The sequence below is a fragment of the Ranitomeya imitator genome, chromosome 2 (assembly GCF_032444005.1).
Source record: "Ranitomeya imitator isolate aRanImi1 chromosome 2, aRanImi1.pri, whole genome shotgun sequence".
Lineage (NCBI taxonomy): Eukaryota > Metazoa > Chordata > Amphibia > Anura > Dendrobatidae > Ranitomeya > Ranitomeya imitator.
This window is the reverse complement of record NC_091283.1, coordinates 354,240,691-354,264,496: the sequence shown is the minus strand read 5'-3', so window position 1 is coordinate 354,264,496 and position 23,806 is coordinate 354,240,691. Positions and strand designations below refer to the sequence as shown.

Here is a 23,806-nt window from a genome sequence, read left to right as displayed (position 1 = left end):
ACTCAAGTCCCTTCTGCAGAAACTCTAATATTGGAAATATGGGTATTTCAGAAGAAAACTATGCTGTGTGGAACTCGAGAAATTTTCTCCAGACTCTGACATAAATTCTTGTAGTAGATGGTTTTCTACTTTTCATGAGGGTATCTATCAACCCTTTAGAGAATCCTCTAAGATTCAATAACTGCCTCTCAAATTCCAGACTGTCAAGTTCATGCCCTTTACCTGAGGGTGGAAGAAGGGCCCTTGAGACAGCAGGTCTTTGGTCTGAGGAAGAATCCAAGGGTCTGTAATCGACATTGCCCTGAGCCATGAAAACCAACAGCACTCATGCCCCTTCTTCCCTTATTTTTCTGATAACTATGGGTAGAAGATTCCATGGGGGAAAGGCATAACCTAGACTGAATGTCCATGGAACCTGTAGGGCATCGAATATGTCCGGATTGTCCTGTCTGCACAACAAAGCGAATGTTCTGACCTGTCGGTTGGACCTTGTTGAAAATAAGTCTAGCTGAGGCTCCCCCCATCGGGCAGTTATCAGTTTGAATATTCGTCTGTTGAGCATCCATTCTCTTTGATGAAGGGTGTGGCGGCTGGGAAAATCCGCATAAAAATTGTCTATACCCCTGATGTGTACTGCCGATAGGGACAAAAGATGATTTTCGGCTAGAATCATGATGTTTGATGAAACTTTCATGAGAGTGTCCGACCGCGTACCTCCCTAATGGTTTAGGTATGCCACCGCGGTGGTGTTGTCGGAAAGAACCCTTGTATGGGAGTCCTGCAGCTGCGGAAGAAAGTGGAGTATGGAATAATATATTGCTCTTAATTCTTTTACATTAGAAGAGTCGCAAGATTCTTTTCTGGACCAAAGACCCTGAACCATCTGCTTCTGAAAATTTGCAGCCCAGCCCTCTGGACTAGCGTCTGTGGTCACTATGTTTGAAGGAGTTATTACCCAAAGAACTCCGCCCGAGAGATTTTTTCGGTCCAACCACCATGTAAGGGAGCGAACTACATCTAATGTTAGAGATACTGTCCGATCTAAATGTCCCCGTTATTAATATCCTCTTCTAATACGAAACTCTGCAGCTGTCTAGTATGAAACTGTGCCCATTGTACCGCAGGAATACATGAAGTTAATGATCCTAACAAGGCCATAGCACTTCTTAATGACATACTACGTTTCTCAATCGCTAGGTTCACCTTATTAATTATGGATGTCTTCTTATCCTCAGGAAGCAAACATTCCTGGCTCACTGAGTCTAGAAGAAGTCCAAGAAACTTTTGACATGGGACAAGGGGGCATCCTCTGCGGTTGGAGGAAAAAAGGTTTAAGCATAATAACAGACGCGGATTCTTTACCGTAAGAGCAGTGAGACTATGGAACTCTCTGCCGTATGATGTTGTAATGAGTGATTCATTACTTAAATTTAAGAGGGGACTGGATACCTTTCTGGAAAAGTATAATGTTACAGGGTATATACACTAGATTCCTTGATAGGGCGTTGATCCAGGGAACTAGTCTGATTGCCGTATGTGGAGTCGGGAAGGAATTTTTTTCCCCAATGTGGAGCTTACTCTTTGCCACATGGGTTTTTTTTGCCTTCCTCTGGATCAACATGTTAGGGCATGTTAGGTTAGGCTATGGGTTGAACTAGATGGACATATAGTCTTCCTTCAACCTTAATAACTATGTAACTATGTTACCGGCTGGAGTCTGGATTTTTCCCAATTGATAATCCAGGCAAGTCTTTGCAGAGAAACAACAACTTCCTCCAACCTTTGTTCACACTGAAGGGGGGGGGGGGGATTTCCCTACAATTAGTAGGTCGTCTAGGTACGGAATGACCAGTGTATCTTTTACCCGTAGAAAGGACATCATCTCTAATAATAATTTGGTAAAAACTCTCGGAGCCATAGACAACCCAAAGGGCATTGCTCTAAACTGCAGATGACAAATCTGGACATTTATTACTACCGCCACCCTGAGGAATTGCTGGTGTGATTGGTGTATAGGAAGATGATAATAAGCATCTTTAAGATCCAAGACCACCATATAGCAACCAGGAAAGAGATTTTTTATAGCTGAACGTATGGACTCCATCTTAAATGTCTTGGATCTTAAAAAGGTGTTTAATTTTTAAAAATGTATTATAGTTCTGAAGGATCCATCAGGTTTGGTGATCAGGAACAAGGGGGAGTAAAATCCCTTCCCTATTTGAGATGACGGAACTTCTATTAACACCCGTTTGGCTAAAAGAGACTTAACTTCAAGTTCTAACGCATCCTGCTGTGGTTTAGGTTTTAGGGAAGTCAAAAGGAAAGAATCCGGAGGTGTCCGGATAAGGTCTAAGGTCAGGCCTGAGGATACTAGATCTATGGCTCAAGAATTAGTTGTTATTTCCTTCTATTGATTTGTGAATTGTAGCAATCTACCTCCTACTGGCAGAATAAGAATAACGGGATCTATCAGCCGATTTGAATGGACGCTTATTGAATAGGTTTCCCTTCTGTCTGAACTCTTTTGTTATTCCAGCGGTCCTTAAAGTCTTTTCTCTTGCCAAATGGTGGCTTTCTGAACGCCATTCTGTAAGAAGGAATAAAAGGGTTAGGAAACCCTTTTTTCCTCTCACCCGTTTTGGTCAAGATATCATCCAAAACAGTCCCGAAAAGGTACTCACCCTGACAGGGTATGGCACACAGCTTAGATCTAGACTAAGCATCCCCCTTCCAATTGTTTAACCACAACACTCGTTGAACTGTAATAGTTAGATTAGCAGTTCTGGCTGCTAAGAGGAGAGAGTCTATTGAGGCATCTGATAAAAAGGCCGCAGCACCCTTAATCAAGAGAATAGAGGTACGCAATTTTTCTATAGACATACCATTCTTAATGTTCCGATCCAGCTGGTCTAGCCAAACCAGCATAGACCTGCCAGTGCACGTAGCCGAAATCGCTGGCTTAAATGCCGTGATACAAGCTTCCCATTACCTTATTAGAAGCGCATCTGATTTCCTATCCATTGGATCAGATAGAGATCCTGCGTCCTCTACAGGCAAAGAGGAGCGACGAGAAGTGGATGCCACCGCCACATCTACTTTAGGCACCTTAGCCCCGGTGGCCAAGTCTTCATCGTCAAAGGGGTAACGCCTTTTACAAGATGCGGGTACAAACCCCTTCTGCCCCTGCTTATTCCATTCCCTTTTAACAAGGTCCTTCATGGTCTGAATTACAGGAAATACATGACCTTTTTGCTGGGAGAGACCTGCAAACATAACCTCTTGCGGCGTTTGAGGTTCCTTGGATTCTGATAACCCCATTGTGTTTCTTACAGATTTTACCAAATTATTTATACCGTCAGTAGGAAAATACACATAGTCCTCTTCCTCTGAGGAACCCGAAGCCTGAGAGACGTCGGAATCAATTTCCCCACTTTCTGCAGATGTGTCTTCTCTAGGTGAGGGTGCTCTTATGCTTCTCCTCTCAACATTCATAGAAGGGCCACAACTTAAGGACTGAAGCTCCTCACGGATCATAAGACGAATATCATCCATGTTGACCGATCCCTCCTGTTGTAAGGGATTACTTATACAAATCTGAAATAACCTTTTTGTATAGGAGTCAGGCAGGGGTTCAAGCACATAACGCACACTGCCTATGTTTAGTTTTCCCAGTCTTTTTTGCCTATAAGAAATAAAAGCAGAAGAGACTACCATAAGCCTCAATGAAGCTGTCTTTAAACTCACCCGGAATTATCATCATATACCGGCTGTAGGGTTGTTTGGCTGGCCTGGGGTGTAGAACGGGTTGATCCTCTGTTCTTCCCCGATTTCTCAGTGGAATCACTCACTTTCGAGTGTCCACTACCTTTCCTCCTGGCATCACCAATAGGTAATATTAACTCCTCCAGTGGGCGCTCAGCAATATCCTCCTGAGACGACATGTTTGCGCACACTCCACCACACGGACATGCTTTATATAGTGTAGGCAACCATTTCAAACACACCCTTTCTCCCACTTTTTTTTTTTTTCTTTTTTTACCTATCCATGGGAAAAAGGCCTTGCCGCCAGGATACACCGGACCCAACGCACAGAAAAACATGGCGTCCACACAGGAAACGCTATCCTAACCCTGCACCCCCGAAAGTTCAATCAACAACTTCCAGGACGCCAATGCTACCGCGCATGCGGCACATCCATGCTCCGTGGCGCGGCTGAAGACACCGCTACTGAGGGGGTAAGCTGTTGTGCATTCTGCTCTTGGGTTCCCTCCAGTGGTTGTAGGTGGGAATGCAGTTGTCTCTGACTCGCAGTCCTGGCCAGGTGTATCGGATGATTACAATTCTGACTGGGATATTTAGGTGTGCAGGATCCTTTAGCCCTTGCCAGTTGTCAATGTTCCTCGTGAAGTATTGGATCACTTTCTGGCTTCTCCTGCTTGCTGCCAAATTCAGCAAAGATAAGTGTTTTGTTTTTGTATCTGTGGCACACTGCTTTGTGCTTGTTTCAGTTTTTTTCCTGCTCTGTTTGTAGGATTCACTGGAGTTGCAGCTATACGCTCCTACATCTTTAGTTAGATGTAGGAAGTTTTTTGTATATTCTGCTAGTGGATTTTTTGAAGGGTTTTAATACTGACCACACAGAACTCTGTCCTATCCTGTCCTATCTAGCTAGAGTGGCCTCCTGTGCTAGATCCTGTTTTTCTGCCTGTGTATGTTTTTCCCTCTCCGACTCACCGCCACTTTTTGTGGGGGGCTATCTATCCTTTGGGGATTTTCTCTGAGGCAAGATAGTATTCCGATTTCCATCTTTAGGGGTATTTAGTCCTCCGGCTGTGACGAGGTGTCTAGGTGTGTTAGGTACACTCCACGGCTACTTCTAGTTGCGGTGTTAAGTTCAGGATTGCGGTCAGTATTGTGGCCACTTTCTCCAGTGATAGTTCTCATGCAGCTCCAAGGTCACCGGATCATAACAGTACAACTGGCCAACAATGAGTTAAATGCATCTCAGAAGAAGGGAAGGAAGCGCTTGAGCCATTTTTTTTTCTCCAGTCTGTTTTGTGTTCTCTTCCCTCTTAATATCTGGGTGGCTGAGGAGCCTGGTGCAAGCATGAATGTTCAGGAATTAGCTTCTCGTGTAGACCAGCTTGCTGCTAGGGTGCAAGGTATTTCTGATTATATTGTTCAAACTCCTGCTTTAGAACCGAAGATTCCTACTCCTGATTTGTTTTCTGGTGAAAGGTCTAAATTTTTGAGTTTTAAAAACAACTGTAAACTGTTTTTTGACCTGAGACCTCAATCATCTGGTGATTCCAATCAGCAGGTAAAAATCGTAATCTCCCTGCTGCGTGGCGACCCGCAGGATTGGGCGTTTTCCCTGGAATCTGGGAATCCGGTTTTGATTAATATTGACTCCTTTTTTCAGGCTTTAGGACCATTATATGATGAACCTAATTCTGTGGATCAAGCTGAGAAGACCTTGTTGGCCCTGTCTCAGGGTCAAGAGGTGGCAGAATTGTATTGTCAGAAATTCAGAAAATGGTCTGTGTTGACTAAATGGAATAATGATGCTTTGGCGGCAATTTTCAGAAGGGGGCTTTCTGAATCCGTTAAAGATGTTATGGTGGGGTTTCCCACGCCTTCCGGTCTGAGTGATTCTATGTCTCTGGCCATTCAGATTGACCGACGCCTGCTGTAGCGCAGAACTGTGCGCGCTGTGGCGTTATCCTCAGAGAAAATTTCTGAGCCTATGCAATGTGATAGAATTCTGTCTAGAATGGAACGACAAGGTTTCAGACGTCAAAATAGGTTGTGTTATTATTGTGGCGACGCTTCTCATGTCATTTCTGTCTGCCCTAAGCGGACAAAGAGGATCGCCAGTTCAATTACCATCAGTACTGTACAACCTAAATTTCTGTTATCTATGTCCTTGATCTGCTCCCTGTCATCATTTTCTGTCATGGCGTTTGTGGATTCTGGCGCCGCCTTGAATTTAATGGATTTTGAGTTTGCCAAGCGTTGTGGTTTTCCCTTGCAGCCTTTGCAGAACCCTATTCCTTTAAGGGGCATTGATGCTACACCCTTGGCTAGAAATAAACCCCAGTTTTGGACACAGGTAACCATGCGCATGGCGCCAGCCCATCAGGAAGATTGTCGATTTCTGGTGTTGCATAACTTGCATGATGTTATCGTGCTGGGTTTTCCATGGTTGCAGGTACATAATCCTGTGTTGGACTGGAAGTCTATGTCTGTGACTAGTTGGGGTTGTCAGGGGGTTCATAATGATGTTCCTTTGATGTCAATCTCCTCTTCTTCACCTTCTGAAATTCCAGAGTTTTTGTCTGATTTTCAGGATGTATTCGATGAGCCCAAGTCCAGTTTTCTTCCACCGCACAGGGACTGTGATTGTGCTATTGACTTGATTCCAGGCTGTAAGTTTCCTAAGGGTCGACTTTTTAATCTATCTGTGCCTGAACATACCGCCATGCGGAGCTATATTAAGGAGTCTTTGGAGAAAAGGCATATTCGGCCATCTTCTTCACCGTTGGGAGTGGGGTTCTTTTCTGTTGCTAAAAAAGATGGTTCCTTGAGACCCTGTATAGATTATCGCCTCTTGAATAAAATCACGGTCAAGTTTCAATACCCTTTACCTTTGCTTTCCGATTTGTTTGCTAGGATTAAGGGAGCTAGTTGGTTTACCAAGATTGACCTTCGAGGGGCATATAATCTTGTTCGTATTAAGCAGGGTGATGAATGGAAAACTGCGTTTAACACGCCCGAAGGCCATTTTGAATACCTTGTGATGCCATTTGGACTCTCTAATGCTCCATCTGTTTTTCAGTCCTTCATGCATGATATCTTCCAGACTTATCTTGATAAATTCCTGATTGTATATTTGGACGATATTTTGACTTTTTCCGATGATTGGGAGTCTCATGTGCAACAGGTCAGGATGGTATTTCAGATCCTTCGTGACAATGCCCTGTTTGTGAAAGGGTCTAAGTGTCTCTTTGGGGTGCAGAAAGTCTCTTTTTTGGGCTTCATTTTTTCTCCTTCGTCTATAGAGATGGATCCGGTTAAGGTTCAGGCCATTCATGATTGGATTCAGCCCACATCCGTGAAGAGCCTTCAGAAATTTTTGGGTTGTGCAAATTTTTATCGCCGTTTCATTGCTAATTTTTCCAGCGTGGTTAAACCCTTGACCGATTTGACGAAGAAAGGCGCTGATGTGGCGAATTGGTCCTCTGCGGCTGTCTCTGCCTTTCAGGAGCTTAAATGTCGATTTACTTCTGCTCCAGTGTTGCGCCAACCGGATGTTTCTCTTCCGTTTCAGGTTGAGGTTGACGCTTCTGAGATTGGGCAGGGGCTGTTTTGTCTCAGAGGGATCCTGTTGGTTCCTTAATGAAACCGTGTGCCTTCTTTTCCCATAAGTTTTCGCCTGCTGAACGCAATTATGATGTCGGCAATCGGGAGTTGCTGGCTATGAAGTGGGCGTTTGAGGAGTGGCGACATTGGCTTGAGGGAGCTAAGCACCGTATTGTGGTCTTGACCGATCATAAGAATTTGATTTACCTCGAGTCTGCTAAACGGCTGAATCCTAGACAGGCTCGATGGTCCTTGTTTTTTTCCCGTTTTGATTTCGTGGTCTCGTACCTTCCGGGTTCTAAGAACATTAAGGCTGATGCCCTCTCTGGGAGTTTTTTGCCTGATTCTCCTGAGGTCTTAGGGTACCGTCACACTATACGATTTACCTACGATCACGACCAGCGATATGACCTGGCCGTGATCGTAGGTAAATCGTAGTGTGGTCGCTGGGAGCTGTCACACAGACAGCTCTCCAGCGACCAAGATGCCGAGGTCCCTGGGTAACCAGGGTAAACATCGGGTAACTAAGCGCAGGACCGCGCTTAGTTACCCGATGTTTACCCTGGTTACAAGCGTTAAACTAAAAAAAAAAAAACAGCACATACTTACATCTGGTGTCCGTCAGGTCCCTTGCAGTCTGCTTCCCGCACTCAGTGACTGCCGGCCGTAAAGTGAAAGTGAAAGCACAGCCGCTGTGCTCTGCTTTCACTTTACGGCCGGCAGTCACAGTGCTGGAAGCAGACTGCAAGGGACCTGACGGACACCAGAATGTAAGTATGTGCTGTTTTTTTTTTTTTAGTTTAACGCTTGTAACCAGGGTAAACATCGGGTAACTAAGCGCGGTCCTGCGCTTAGTTACCCGATGTTTACCCTGGTTACAAGCGAACGCATCGCTGGATCGCATCGCTAGATCGGTGTCACACACACCGATCTAGCGATGACAGCGGGAGATCCAGTGATGAAAGAAAGTTCTAAACGATCTGCTACGACGTACGATTCTCAGCAGGATCCCTGATCGCTGCTGCGTGTCAGACACAGCGATATCGTAACGATATCGCTGGAACGTCACGAATCGTACCGTCGTAGCGATCAAAATGTTATAGTGTGACGGTACCCTTAGAGCCGGTCGGTATTCTGAAAGAGGGGGTGGTCCTTTCTGCCATTTCCCCTGATTTACGACAGGTTCTTCAGGAATTTCAGGTTGACAAACCTGACCGCTGTCCTGTGGGGAAATTGTTTGTTCCTGACAGATGGACTAGTAGAGTGATTTCTGAGGTTCACTGTTCTGTGTTAGTCGGTCATTCTGGCATTTTTGGTACCAGAGATTTGGTTGGTAGGTCCTTTTGGTGGCCTTCATTGTCACATGATGTGCGTTCTTTTGTGCAGTCCTGTGGGACTTGTGCGCGGGCCAAGCCTTGTTGTTCCCGTACTAGTGGGTTGCTTTTGCCATTGCCAGTCCCTGAGAGGCCCTGGACGCATATTTCGATGAATTTTATTTCTGATCTTCCGGTCTCCCAGAAGATGTCTGTTATCTGGGTTGTTTGTGACCGGTTCTCTAAGATGGTTCATTTGGTGCCCTTACCTAAATTGCCTTCCTCTTCTGATTTGGTTCCGTTGTTCTTTCAGCATGTGGTTCGTTTGCATGGTATTCCGGAGAATATTGTTTCCGACAGAGGTTCCCAGTTTGTTTCTAGGTTTTGGCGGGCCATTTGTGCTAGACTGGGCATTGATTTGTCTTTTTCTTCTGCATCTCATCCTCAGACAAGTGGCCAGACCGAGCGTACTAATGAGACCTTGGAGACTTATTTGAGATGCTTTGTGTCTGCTGATCAGGATGATTGGGTGGCTTCTTGCCATTGGCCAAGTTTGCCCTTAATAATCGGGCTAGTTCTGCTACCTTGGTTTTGCCTTTCTTTTGTAATTTTGGTTTTCATCCTTGTTTTTCTTCTGGGCAGGTTGAGCCTTCTGACTGTTCTGGTGTGGATTCTGTGGTGGACAGGTTGCAGCAGATTTGGGCTCATGTGGTGGACAAGTTGGTGTTGTCTCAAGAGGAGGCTCAACGTTTTGCTAATCGTCGTCGGTGTGTTGGTTCCCGGCTTCGGGTTGGGGATCTGGTCTGGTTGTCTTCCCGTCATGTTCCTATGAAGGTTTCTTCTCCTAAGTTTAAGCCTCGGTTTATTGGTCCTTATAGGATTTCTGAGATTATTAATCCGGTGTCTTTTCGACTGGCGCTTCCGGCCTCTTTTGCTATCCATAATGTCTTCCATAAATCTTTGTTGCGGAAATATGTGGAGCCCGTTGTTCCCTTTGTTGATCCTCCGGCCCCTGTGTTGGTTGATGGGGAGTTGGAATATGTTGTTGAGAAGATTTTGGATTCCCGTTTTTCGAGGCAGAAACTTCAGTACCTGGTCAAATGGAAGGGTTATGGCCAGGAGGATAATTCTTGGGTTTTTGCCTCTGATGTCCATGCTGCTGATTTGGTCCGTGCCTTTCATCTGGCTCGTCCTGATCGTCCTGGGGGCCCTGGTGAGGGTTCGGTGACCCCTCCTCAAGGATGGGGTACTGTTGTGAATTCTGCTCTTGGGTTCCCTCCAGTGGTTGTAGGTGGGAATGCAGTTGTCTCTGACTCGCAGTCCTGGCCAGGTGTATCGGATGATTACAATTCTGACTGGGATATTTAGGTGTGCAGGATCCTTTAGCCCTTGCCAGTTGTCAATGTTCCTTGTGAAGTATTGGATCACTTTCTGGCTTCTCCTGCTTGCTGCCAAATTCAGCAAAGATAAGTGTTTTGTTTTTGCATCTGTGGCACACTGCTGTGTGCTTGTTTCAGTTTTATTCCTGCTCTGTTTGTAGGATTCACTGGAGTTGCAGATATACGCTCCTACATCTTTAGTTAGATGTAGGAAGTTTTTTGTATATTCTGCTGTGGATTTTTTGAAGGGTTTTAATACTGACCGCACAGAACTCTGTCCTATCCTGTCCTTTCTAGCTAGAGTGGCCTCCAGTGCTAGATCCTGTTTTTCTGCCTGTGTATGTTTTTCCCTTTCCGACTCACCGCCAATATTTGTGGGGGGCTGTCTATCCTTTGGGGATTTTCTCTGAGGCAAGATAGTATTCCGATTTCCATCTTTAGGGGTATTTAATCCTCCGGCTGTGACGAGGTGTCTAGGTGTGTTAGGTACACTCCACGGCTACTTCTAGTTGCGGTGTTAAGTTCAGGATTGCGGTCAGTATAGTGGCCACTTTCTCCAGTGAAAGTTCTCATGCAGCTCCAAGGTCACCAGATCATAACAGTAAGCGCTGCACCTGGAGCCACACTACAACCACCGCACACATCTCTGCTCCTTCCACCATGGCACGGCTGGAAGGTATCGGTACTGAGGGGGTAAGCACTGCACCTGCAGCCACACTGCGCCGCGCGCATCCATGCACTTACCGGCTTTGTGTCTGTCGTGCGGTGGACCGTACAACAGTGTCCCAGCAGGGAGACTGTTTAAAACTCTGGGACTCACCGTAACTAAATCAGAGGAGGGGGGAGCCAGCAGGATCATTCCCCCGACTCTTTTACCCGCTCTGGAGCCCCTGCCGCTCAGCAGAGTCGTACAGGCGGCAGTCCAGGCGTGTGTTCCTCTTCATTAACAGTCTTCAGAGAGTCTTGTCTGTGGGTTCCTATCTAGGAACAGGAAACCAACTGAGGAGCGAGGGGGGCGGCCCCTTTTATCTCTTTGTAGGTTTCCTGTTCCTAGGGGGCAGATCCCCTCTCTCTAGTGGGTGCTGTCGTGGCGAATAGAAAATAAAAAAACCTCTTGTATGTGATGAAGTCTAGAATGATTATTTTACCGAGGAGACAGAGAAAAATCTACAAAAATCAAACTGAATACTCTAATAGTATAATTGTCCAGAAATGTGAAACTTTATCATAAGATCATACAAACATTGTATTGAACTTACATCCTGGGTGCTAAATATAAAAATTGACTATAGACAATAAATTAACTACTGCACTGATTGCGCTCCACGTCCACAGTCTTCATCGTCAATGGTTTAGTAACTAGTGGTGAAATATCTCTGGGTAATTATACAAGTGTTATGTTAGACTTTGGCAAACAAAACTTAACTACACAATGTCAGAAAAAGTATTGTTTCCCCTCCACATCCATGTACATACACTTTTATGGCATCCATATCATGATGGTGTTGGGACTTTAATTGCTAACCAGGTCGCTAGAACTAGGGAGCGCCCTAATTCTATCCCTGTCCCCAAGATTACTCCTGAAGGTGGAGAGGTCAGGTTCACATTCCTTACTATGCTCTTATAATCGACCCTGATCTGTCCCCTCCCCCACCCTGGGTAGTGTGAAGATAAAGGTTAATACAAACAAACCAGACAAACAAGGGAAGATGGACAGGGATAAATGAAAATAGCAACCAAACAAAATGCTCAAGCAAAACAACAGAGTGGGAGACAGGGTAGTTAAAGGAAGAAATCAAATAGTAGAGAATTGGGATTTGCACCCAGACAAAACTCCCAGCAACAATCTCCTGAACAATCTCCAAACACTAACTCCAACTCCAAAACCTGGCCGTATGAACCAACACTGGCAATCAATAAGTGCCAGAGGCGAGCTTATATAGCAGAGGAGAGTGGCCAACACTGAACAGCTTTGATAGTCCAAGTAGGAAAGCTATAGCAGCCTCCACTTAACAGATTAACCCTTGCGCTGCCAGCAAGGGAGAAACCTGCACTGTTTAATTTGATGGTGAAGTACTTCTAACCAGTGAAGGAGTTCAAGAAACCAGACACTGCGGCTTCTAGCTCCTCTCTGTCGCAGTAATCCTGTGACAATCCAATTCTAAATCTATAGGTGTTAAGATAAAGGTGGTCAACACTTTAAAGCTATAACAGCGTTCATTCTTCAAAGCTTTGAAGCTCCTGAAATACTCTCTCTGAGTTTCACAATATACGCTAGAACAATCACAAAAATGCATTATTTTCTGTCTTTCCTCAAAGACAAATACAGTATGTTGTTAAAACAAACCATATCCCTAAATATAACATATGTATGGGGGAGGGAGTTCTAACACTAAACCTGAGTTGCGGTCATTTATTATAGACCATTGGAACTCCTGAGTTTTAACATGGAGTCATGCCACGTAGCCAGGGTTGCAAGCCATGTCAATGCATCAGTCACGGCTTTGAAAAAAAAAATGTATTCATTCTTTTCATACAGATAATTTTAGGCTGTGTGTATTAGTCCAGTCTACTACCTGGTAACGTGAGTGGACGGGGAACCTCCATCATGACGTCCTTGTACAGATCTTTGTGTCCTTCCAAATACTCCCACTCCTCCATTGAGAAATAGACGGTGACATCCTGACACCTTATAGGAACCTGACAAATACAATGATACAGTCATCCCCTCGATCCCTTCATAGAATTACTGTATAATATCCCAGCATTCCCAGCAGTGTCACCTCTCCAGACAGAAGCTCAATCATCTTGTAGGCGAGTTCTAGGATCTTCTGGTCATTGATGTCCTCATGTATCTGGGGGTGAGGTGGAAGCCTCATGATTGGGCTCCCGGGTCTTCCCCATTCCTCAGGCACAGGGTCCTGACAGCGCTCACTAGAGGTCTTCTTCACTACTGTGTAATCCTGGTTATGGAGAGACACATTAATAAATCTCACTACAGATATTTCCAGAGTCCTCACCTCTCCAGTTCTGTCCGTCTGTAATTCCCATAGATAAGAATGATGTAATGTGATGTCACCAGAATCTCTCACCTCTCCAGTAAGCCGGAAGAGGATCTCTAGGGTGAGGTGTAATATCCTGTCCATCATCTTGTCTCTGTCCATATCCATCCTTGACTGGTCAATCAGGAAAATTTTCTTATATAGACTATCTCCATTCATTATCAAGGATCCGATATTGTGGGACCTAAATATGAAGGAATAAAGTATCCTGTGCAATAATAAAATTACTGAAAATAATAAGGTAATATGGTGGCTTTCACGTTATCAGTGTCTCTATACATTCTAGAAAGGTTTTTGGTGGGGAGGGTCTCACCTGTGGGTTGGCAGGCAAATAGAGAAGGTTTAATAGGTGGCCACATAATGGGGACGATGTATAATGTAGGGTCAGGTTTGGGGGTCAGATAGATTGTAGTGAAGAGGGGATGAATAAATGTGTTTGCTGCTGCTTTCTCTAACATTTATTTTTATATATTGGTCGGCATTAGTGATGAGCGAGTATACTCGTTGCTCGGGTGGTCTCCGAGTATTTATGACCGCTCGGAGATTTAGTTTTCCTTGCAGCAGCTGCATGATTTGCGGCTACTAGACAGCTTGATTACATGTGGGGATTCCCTAGCAACCAGGCAACCCCCACATGTACTCAGGCTGGCTAGCAGCTGTAAATCATGCAGCTGGGTCAACAAAAACTATATCTCAGAGCACTCACATATACTCGGAGACCACGAGCAACGAGTATACTCGCTCATCACTAGTCAGCATGTTTTATTTTTGATAGGGGTGAGGATGGAAAAAGCGATTCGGACTGGCAGTGACTTTTTTTTTTTTTTTTTAATTTATTACCTTTCTACTAGCTTTCTTCACTTTATTTATTTCACATATAATCCCTCTCAGAAGGCCTTTGGGTAACTTACATTATGGGTTCTCTCACACTGCCATGTAACACAGCCGAGCGCTATGTGATGTTTTATCAGATAGCACGCGGGCCAGTGTAATTCTATGGGACAGCTCAGATCTGCGATTATTTTGTCATGCCAATTCGGAGAAAGCAATCGAGTGGCTGCGAGACTTGGGTCACATGCACCCATACAAGTCTATGGGTGCATGAGAAACATCGCACTGCACTCAGATGTCATCCAAGTGCAGTGTGATTACCGTGGACACAGGCAATGGAGATGATGGAGAAATTACTTTCTCTGTCTCCTCTGCACCTGCGATGCGATTCTCTCTTGAGAGAGAATCATAGCACAGTGCGCTGACACTTGGTTCAAAACCTGACAGAGTTTGATCCCAGAATATTTGCATAATCAGCCCGATTCTCTCGCTTGAGAGAATAGATGGCCGTGTGAGTGAGCCCTTTAATTCCCTGTTTTACTATTCGATTTGCCCTGTAACTGAGGGGCTGATCTAGCAGCCATGCACTGCAGAGCTGATCTACGTGTGTAGGACCCAGCAGCTTCTGCTGCCTCCTGGGAACATGGTGTTTACGTGACGAGAAAAGGTAGAGCTGTCAGCCTCAACCAATCTGTATATATGGAGATCCTTCAGTGCCCTGTAGGCAGAGATGGTAACCAGGAGTCCGGCTATTTCCGACAAACGGCTGCTCCTTCTGCATCAACATTTTAGAATGTTATTGCAGAGTGAAATGTGGACCTCCAAGAATTTTAAATTCGATGGAAAGCAATGTTAACCTCCCCAAAGAGCAGGGCCATATTTATAACTAGGCATATGAGGGCACGTGCCTAGGGCGGCAGTGAGGATGGGGCGGCTCTTTAAAGGGAATAAATAATGCATTTTCCTTTTAACACATAAGCATTGCCGCCAACTTGTTTACTATACGACAACAGCAGGAAAAGAGGGGGTAGGACTTTAGTATAGAGTCTGTCACGCCGAAGAAAGCCTAAGCTCAGGTCAGCTCGACGCTGCTGACATGAAGTGTCGACACCCAGTCTGGCTGCGAGCAGTGGAGCAAGCGACCTGTAAATCAAAATGGAGCTGATAAGTAGTGACGTACAGAAATGAAGAGGAAATAATGTCTGCTCCACACAATGTATGCCCATCCTGCAGGAGCCACAGCGTCCCCCATCCCCTCATCCTCCTCCAGTGAAGTCCTGCTACAGTCTACAAAGATCCAGAAATTAGCAGGTATATTGTTTAAATGCAAAGGAGGTAAATGTATGGGTGCATTATGCATATGTTAGGAGTAGTACGACTTTAGTGGGGGGAAGAATGGGGGCTGTAACTGCTGCAAGACGGACATTCATTGAGTGGAGCAGAACTGCACATAGGTTATCACCTCTTCTATGAGTCAGAACCAAAGACAATGCTGAAGTAAGGTGAACAATTGGACAGTGATGTTTTTTTCCCCTTCTATGAAAGCTCTTTCACACTGCACTAGTTATCAGCTGCAAGTTTTCAGAGTGGTATATACACACACACACCTGCATTTAAGTGATTTAATCTGCACTTAAGGTATATACCCCTGTGCAGTCGCACAGCTTGCAACCATTATGTGTCTTGGCTTCAGTGTACAAGTGGATGAATGGCATGTTAGAGCGGAGTAAGATGATTCACAAAATCCTGGCCCAGCTGCCACATACGTATACTCGGCTTATACTCGAGTATATATGGTAATAGATCTTAGAATAAAATATATGGATTATTATAATGTGTTATATATAAGAGCAGTGAAAAGCATATGGCCCAATGGCCTAATTTAAAAGTGTATTAAGAAAGGATAAAAAACCTTGAATAATACAGATAATAAAGTATGATGCTAACAAAAGTTCCCCACAAACACATTAAGATACCCCGCAGTCATTTCCTCCACACGCATGGTATGACCCTACTGCACCACCTTGACAAAGAATGGTGACCCATCACAATATGATTCTTCAACTATAATCCACACACATCCCTACAGTATACAGTATAATGGCCAAAAAAGTGCTCCATACAGAATAATGGGCACCATCTAGTCCTCCATACAGTATAATGGCTCACATAGTGCTCCTTACAGTATAATGTGCTCACATAATGATTCATACAGTATAATGGCCCCACATAGTGCTCCATATAGTATATTTGCCCCACATAGTGCTGCATATAGAATAATGAGCTCCACGTAGTGTTTCATACAGTATAACGAGCCCCATATAGTGCTCCATACAGTATAATGAGCCCCATATAGTGCTCCATACAGTATAATGAGCCCCATATAGTGCTCCATACAGTATAATGAGCCCCATATAGTGCTCTATATAGTATAATGAGCCCCACATAGTGCTCCATACAGTATAATGAACCCCATATAGTGCTCCATACAGTATAATGGGCCTCACATAGTGCTCCATACAGTATATTTGGCCTCATATATTGCTCCATACAGTATAATGGACCTCACAGAGAGCTCAATACAGTACAAAGGGGCGTAACATAGTCCTCCATACAGTATAATGGCCCCACATAGTGTTCCATTTAGTATAACAGCCTCACATTCAAAAAAAAAAAAAATACAAAAAATACTCACCTCTCCTCATTCCTTTGCTTCTTCAGTCTCTTCATGGTGTCTTCACTTCCTCTGCACACCTAGATATAGCGGGCATTGTAACAACATCATTGAGCCCAGGCTCGGACTGGCCCACCGGAGAACCGGAGAATTCTCTGGTGGGCCCAGGCACTGACACCTAGCATACTGGCCAGCAGCTGCCTAGGGCCCCACTGCTCCTGGGGGCCCCTGAGTCAAGGGGGCCTGCCCTGTGCCAGCATAGCAGCAGCTGGAGACAGGATCCTGTCCCCGCTGCTAAAGTAAAATTAATATTCACGCTCCCCCACACCCCTATGGGCATGGAGAGGCGTGAATACCATTTCTCTTTAACAGTGGGCAGTGTTAGCCGCAGGCTGCAGCTAACACTGCCCACATGTAAAGCCCCACCACCATACACATACACACACATGCAGGCACACAGACTCACACAGAGCAGCTCACCTCCCGGAGTCCTGCTTCCTGTCTCAGACAACCCAGCTGGATGACATCATCATCCAGCTGTCTCAGACAGAAAGCTTCCAGCGAGGAAGAGGCTGCTGGGATGAGCTGTTGCTGCGGGGAGGTGAGCTGTGCTAGGTGCCTGCGTGTGTGTGTGTGTGTGCCTGCGTGTGTGTGTGTATGTGAGAGTGTTTGTGTGCCTGCATGTGTGAGTGTGCCTGCGTGTGTGAGAGTGTGCCTGCGTGTGTGAGAGTGTGCCTGCGTGTATGATGAGCTGCGGTGAGGTGTGTGTGTGTGGTGGTGAAGGACAATGATATTGGTGGGGGGAGACGATGGAGGTGATAGGCAATGATGGTGGGGAGGCAATGATGGAGGTGATGGGCAATGATGGACGTTATTGGCAATGATGGTGGGGCGGAGGCAATGATGGAGGTGATAGGTATGTGTTGTGAATTCTGTGGCAGAGCTCCCTCCTGTGGTCACAAGTGGTACTTCGGCTGATTCTCTCTATGAGCTTCCATTGGTGGAGGAAAGTGGTACTGCGGCTTCTGAGTTTCCTTCCTCAGGTGATGTGGTGAAGTCGTTAGGTGCTGCTCTATTTAACTCCACCTAGTGCTTTGATCCTGGCTTCCAGTCAATGTTCTAGTATTGGACTTGCTTCCTCCTGGATCGTTCCTGTGGCCTGCTGCTCTGCATAGCTAAGTTCCGCTTTTGTTATTTTTGTTTGCCGTTTTTTCTGTCCAGCTTGCTTATTTGGTTTTTTCTTGCTTGCTGGAAGCTCTGGGACGCAGAGGGTGTACCTCCGTACCGTTAGTCGGTACGGAGGGTCTTTTTGCCCCCTTTGCGTGGTTGTTTGTAGGGTTTTGTGTTGACCGCAAAGTTACCTTTCCTATCCTCGCTCTGTTCAGAAAGTCGGGCCTCACTTTGCTAAATCTATTTCATCTCTGCGTTTGTCTTTTCATCTTACTCACAGTCATTATATGTGGGGGGCTGCCTTTTCCTTTGGGGTATTTCTCTGAGGCAAGGTAGGCTTATTTTCTATCTTTAGGCTAGCTAGTTTCTCAGGTTGTGCCGAGTTGCATAGGGAGCGTTAGGCGCAATCCACGGCTGCCTTTCGTGTGGTTGGAGAGGATTAGGGATTGCGGTCAGCAGAGTTCCCACGTCTCAGAGCTCGTTCTATGTTTTTGGGTTATTGTCAGGTCACTGTATGTGCTCTGACTTCTATGTCCATTGTGGTACTGAATTACCTAATCATAACAGTACTGGAAGCCATAAGTACTAATGATTCTCAATAGAGGGAAAAAAGAAGTTCTGAGACCATTTTTTTTTCTCTGCACTGTGTTTTGCCTTTTTTTTTCCCCTAGACATTTGGGTGGTTCAGGACACAGGTGTAGCGATGGACATTAAAGGTCTGTCTTCATGTGTGGATCAGCTCACGGCAAGAGTACAAAATATTCAAGACTTTGTGGTTCAGAACTCTATGTTGGAACCAAGAATTCCTATTCCTGATTTGTTTTTTGGAGATAGAACTAAATTTCTGAGTTTCAAAAATAATTGTAAACTATTTCTGGCTTTGAAACCTCGCTCCTCTGGTGACCCAGTTCAACAAGTTAGGATCATAATTTCTTTTTTACGTGGCGACCCTCAGGACTGGGCATTTTCTCTTGCACCAGGAGATCCTGCATTGTGTAATATTGATGCGTTTTTCCTGGCGCTCGGATTGCTGTACGATGAACCTAACTCAGTGGATCAGGCAAAGAAAAATTTGCTGGCTCTGTGTCAGGGTCAGGATGAGATAGAGGTATATTGTCAGAAATTTAGAAAGTGGTCCGTACTCACTCAATGGAATGAAGGTGCGCTCGCAGCTATTTTCAGAAAGGGTCTCTCTGAAGCCCTTAAGGATGTCATGGTGGGATTTCCTATGCCTGCTGGTCTGAATGAGTCTATGTCTTTGGCCATTCAGATCGGTCGACGCTTGCGTGAGCGTAAATCTGTGCACCATTTGGCGGTATTATTTGAGCATAAACCTGAGCCTATGCAGTGCGATAGGACTTTGACCAGAGTTGAACGGCAAGAACACAGACATCAGAATGGGCTGTGTTTCTACTGTGGTGATTCCACTCATGCTATCTCTGATTGTCCTAAGCGCACTAAGCGGTTCGCTAGGTCTGCCACCATTGGTACGGTACAGTCAAAATTTCTTTTGTCCGTTACCTTGATCTTCTCTTTGTCATCTTATTCTGTCATGGCATTTGTGGATTCAGGCGCTGCCCTGAATTTGATGGACTTGGAGTATGCTAGGCGCTGTGGTTTTTTCTTGGAGCCCTTGCAGTGTCCTATTCCATTGAGAGGAATTGATGCTACGCCTTTGGCCAAGAATAAGCCTCAGTACTGGACCCAGCTGACCATGTGCATGGCTCCTGCACATCAGGAGGTTATTCGCTTTCTGGTGTTGCATAATCTGCATGATGTGGTCGTGTTGGGGTTGCCATGGCTACAAGTCCATAATCCAGTATTAGATTGGAAATCCATGTCTGTGTCCAGCTGGGGTTGTCAGGGGGTACATGCTGATGTCCCATTTCTGTTTATTTCGTCATCCACCCCTTCTGAGGTCCCAGAGTTCTTGTCTGATTACCGGGATGTATTTGATGAGCCCAAGTCCGATACCCTACCTCCGCATAGGGATTGTGATTGTGCTATCGATTTGATTCCTGGTAGTAAATTCCCAAAAGGTCGACTGTTTAATTTATCTGTGCCTGAGCACGCCGCTATGCGGAGTTACGTGAAGGAGTCCTTGGAGAAGGGGCACATTCGCCCGTCATTGTCGCCATTAGGAGCGGGGTTCTTTTTTGTGGCCAAGAAGGATGGTTCGCTGAGACCTTGTATAGATTACCGCCTTCTAAATAAGATCACGGTTAAATTTCAGTACCTCTTGCCGCTGTTATCTGATTTGTTTGCTCGGATTAAGGGGGCTAGTTGGTTCACCAAGATAGATCTTCGTGGTGCGTATAATCTTGTGCGTATTAAGCGAGGCGATGAATGGAAAACTGCATTTAATATGCCCGAGGGCCATTTTGAGTACCTAGTAATGCCATTCGGACTTGCCAATGCTCCATCAGTGTTTCAGTCCTTTATGCATGACATCTTCCGAGAGTACCTGGATAAATTCCTGATTGTATACTTGGATGATATTTTGGTCTTCTCGGATGATTGGGAATCTCATGTGAAGCAGGTCAGAACGGTGTTTCAGGTCCTGCGTGCTAATTCTTTGTTTGTGAAGGGATCAAAGTGTCTCTTTGGTGTTCAGAAGATTTCATTTTTGGGGTTCATTTTTTCCCCTTCTGTTATCGAGATGGACCCTGTTAAGGTCCAAGCCATCCATGATTGGACTCAGCCGACATCTCTGAAAAGTCTGCAAAAGTTCCTGGGCTTTGCTAATTTTTATCGTCGCTTCATCTGCAATTTTTCTAGTATTGCTAAACCATTGACCGATTTGACCAAGAAGGGTGCGATGTGGTCAATTGGTCTTCTGCTGCTGTGGAAGCTTTTCAAGAGTTAAAGCGTCGTTTTTCTTCTGCCCCTGTGTTGTGTCAACCAGATGTTGCGCTTCCATTCCAGGTCGAGGTTGATGCTTCTGAGATTGGAGCGGGGGCTGTTTTGTCGCAGAGAAGTTCTGATTGCTCGGTGATGAAACCATGCGCCTTCTTTTCCAGGAAGTTTTCGCCTGCTGAGCGAAATTATGATGTTGGCAATCGAGAGTTGCTGGCCATGAAGTGGGCATTCGAGGAGTGGCGTCATTGGCTTGAAGGAGCTAAGCATCGCGTGGTGGTCTTGACTGATCATAAGAACTTGACTTATCTCGAGTCTGCCAAGCGGTTGAATCTTAGACAGGCTCGTTGGTCGCTGTTTATTGCCCGTTTTGACTTTGTGGTTTCGTACCTTCCGGGCTCTAAAAATGTGAAGGCGGATGCCCTGTCTAGGAGTTTTGTGCCCGACTCTCCGGGTTTATCTGAGCCGGCGGGTATTCTCAAAGAGGGAGTAATTGTGTCTGCCATCTCCCCTGATTTGCGGCGGGTGCTGCAAAAATTTCAGGCTAATAAACCTGATCGTTGCCCAGCGGAGAAACAGTTTGTCCCTGATAGGTGGACAAATAAAGTTATCTCTGAGGTTCATTCTTCGGTGTTGGCTGGTCATCCTGGAATCTTTGGTACCAGAGAGTTAGTGGCTAGATCCTTTTGGTGGCCATCTCTGTCGCGGGATGTGCGTTCTTTTGTGCAGTCCTGTGGGATTTGTGCTCGGGCTAAGCCCTGCTGTTCTCGTGCCAGTGGGTTGCTTTTGCCCTTGCCGGTCCCGAAGAGGCCTTGGACACATATCTCTATGGATTTTATTTCAGATCTTCCCGTCTCTCAAAAAATGTCAGTCATTTGGGTGGTTTGTGATCGCTTCTCTAAGATGGTCCATTTGGTACCCTTGTCTAAATTACCTTCCTCCTCTGATTTGGTGCCATTGTTCTTCCAGCATGTGGTTCGTTTACATGGCATTCCAGAGAATATCATTTCTGACAGAGGTTCCCAGTTTGTTTCGAGGTTTTGGCGAGCTTTTTGTGCTAGGATGGGCATTGACTTGTCTTTTTCCTCGGCTTTCCATCCTCAGACCAATGGCCAGACCGAACGAACCAATCAGACCTTGGAAACATATCTGAGATGCTTTGTTTCTGCTGATCAGGATGACTGGGTGTCCTTTTTGCCTTTGGCTGAGTTCGCCCTTAATAATCGGGCCAGCTCGGCTACCTTGGTTTCGCCGTTTTTCTGCAACTCTGGGTTCCATCCTCGTTTCTCTTCAGGGCAGGTTGAGTCTTCGGACTGTCCTGGTGTGGATGCTGTGGTGGACAGGTTGCAGCAGATTTGGACTCATGTAGTGGACAATTTGACCTTGTCCCAGGAGAAGGCTCAATGTTTCGCTAATCGCAGACGCTGTGTGGGTCCCCGACTTCGTGTTGGGGATTTGGTTTGGTTGTCTTCTCGTCATATTCCTATGAAGGTTTCCTCTCCTAAGTTTAAACCTCGTTTCATTGGTCCGTATAGGATTTCTGAGGTTCTTAATCCTGTGTCTTTTCGTTTGACCCTTCCAGATTCTTTTTCCATCCATAACGTATTCTATAGGTCATTGTTGCGGAGATACGTGGCACCTATGGTTCCATCTGTTGATCCTCCTGCTCCGGTTTTGGTGGAGGGGGAGTTGGAGTATATTGTGGAGAAGATTTTGGATTCTCGTGTTTCAAGACGGAAACTCCAGTATCTGGTTAAGTGGAAGGGTTATGCTCAGGAAGATAATTCCTGGGTCTTTGCCTCTGATGTCCATGCTCCCGATCTTGTTCGTGCCTTTCATATGGCTCATCCTGGTCGTCCTGGGGGCTCTGGTGAGGGTTCGGTGACCCCTCCTCAAGGAGGGGGGTACTGTTGTGAATTCTGTGGCAGAGCTCCCTCCTGTGGTCACAAGTGGTACTTCGGCTGATTCTCTCTATGAGCTTCCATTGGTGGAGGAAAGTGGTACTGCGGCTTCTGAGTTTCCTTCCTCAGGTGATGTGGTGAAGTCATTAGGTGCTGCTCTATTTAACTCCACCTAGTGCTTTGATCCTGGCTTACAGTCAATGTTCTAGTATTGGACTTGCTTCCTCCTGGATCGTTCCTGTGGCCTGCTGCTCTGCATAGCTAAGTTCCGCTTTTGTTATTTTTGTTTGCTGTTTTTTCTGTCCAGCTTGCTTATTTGGTTTTTTCTTGCTTGCTGGAAGCTCTGGGACGCAGAGGGTGTACCTCCGTACCGTTAGTCAGTACGGAGGGTCTTTTTGCCCCCTTTGCGTGGTTGTTTGTAGGGTTTTGTGTTGACCGCAAAGTTACCTTTCCTATCCTCGCTCTGTTCAGAAAGTCGGGCCTCACTTTGCTAAATCTATTTCATCTCTGCGTTTGTCTTTTCATCTTACTCACAGTCATTATATGTGGGGGGCTGCCTTTTCCTTTGGGGTATTTCTCTGAGACAAGGTAGGCTTATTTTCTATCTTTAGGCTAGCTAGTTTCTCAGGCTTTGCCAAGTTGCATAGGGAGCGTTAGGCGCAATCCACGGCTGCCTTTCGTGTGGTTGGAGAGGATTAGGGATTGCGGTCAGCAGAGTTCCCACGTCTCAGAGCTCGTTCTATGTTTTTGGGTTATTGTCAGGTCACTGTATGTGCTCTGACTTCTATGTCCATTGTGGTACTGAATTACCTAATCATAACAGGTATGATGGTGGGGAGGCAATGATGGAGGTGATGGGCAATGATGGTGGAGGGGGGCAATGATGGAGATGATTGGCAATGTTGGTGGTGGGAGGCAATGATGGAGGTGATGAGATGGGCAATGATGGTGGTGGTGGGAGGCAATGATGGAGGTGATGGGCAATGATGGTGGTAGGGGGAGGCAATGATGGAGGTGATGATGGAGGTGATGAAATGGACAATGATTGGGGGAGGAGGCAATGATGGAGGTGGTGGAATGGGCAGTGATGGAGGTGGTGGGGGAGAATGATAGGGGTGGAGGGGGAGAAGGCAATGATGGAGGTGGTGATGAGGACATTGATGGGGGTGGAGAGGGGCAGCATTATACTTTATGAGGGGGCTACATTATATTCTGTGGGGGGACTGCTTTATTCTCAGGGGACTACACTACATTATAT

At 45.7% G+C, this 23,806-nt stretch overlaps 1 protein-coding gene across 1 annotated transcript in view; it reads right to left on the bottom strand.

The window, feature by feature from the left end:
* Nucleotides 1–23,806, bottom strand: part of LOC138663768 (oocyte zinc finger protein XlCOF8.4-like) — a 45,192-nt gene that overhangs the window by 7,386 nt on the left and 14,000 nt on the right. Inside the window, exons 2-4 of the mRNA XM_069750107.1 lie at nucleotides 13,147–13,300; nucleotides 12,838–13,017; nucleotides 12,631–12,754 (exon numbers count right to left, since the gene is read on the bottom strand). Coding sequence (XP_069606208.1) covers nucleotides 12,631–12,754; nucleotides 12,838–13,017; nucleotides 13,147–13,275 — 433 coding nt within the window. The 5' untranslated portion in view covers nucleotides 13,276–13,300. The remainder of the gene's footprint in view (nucleotides 1–12,630; nucleotides 12,755–12,837; nucleotides 13,018–13,146; nucleotides 13,301–23,806) is intronic.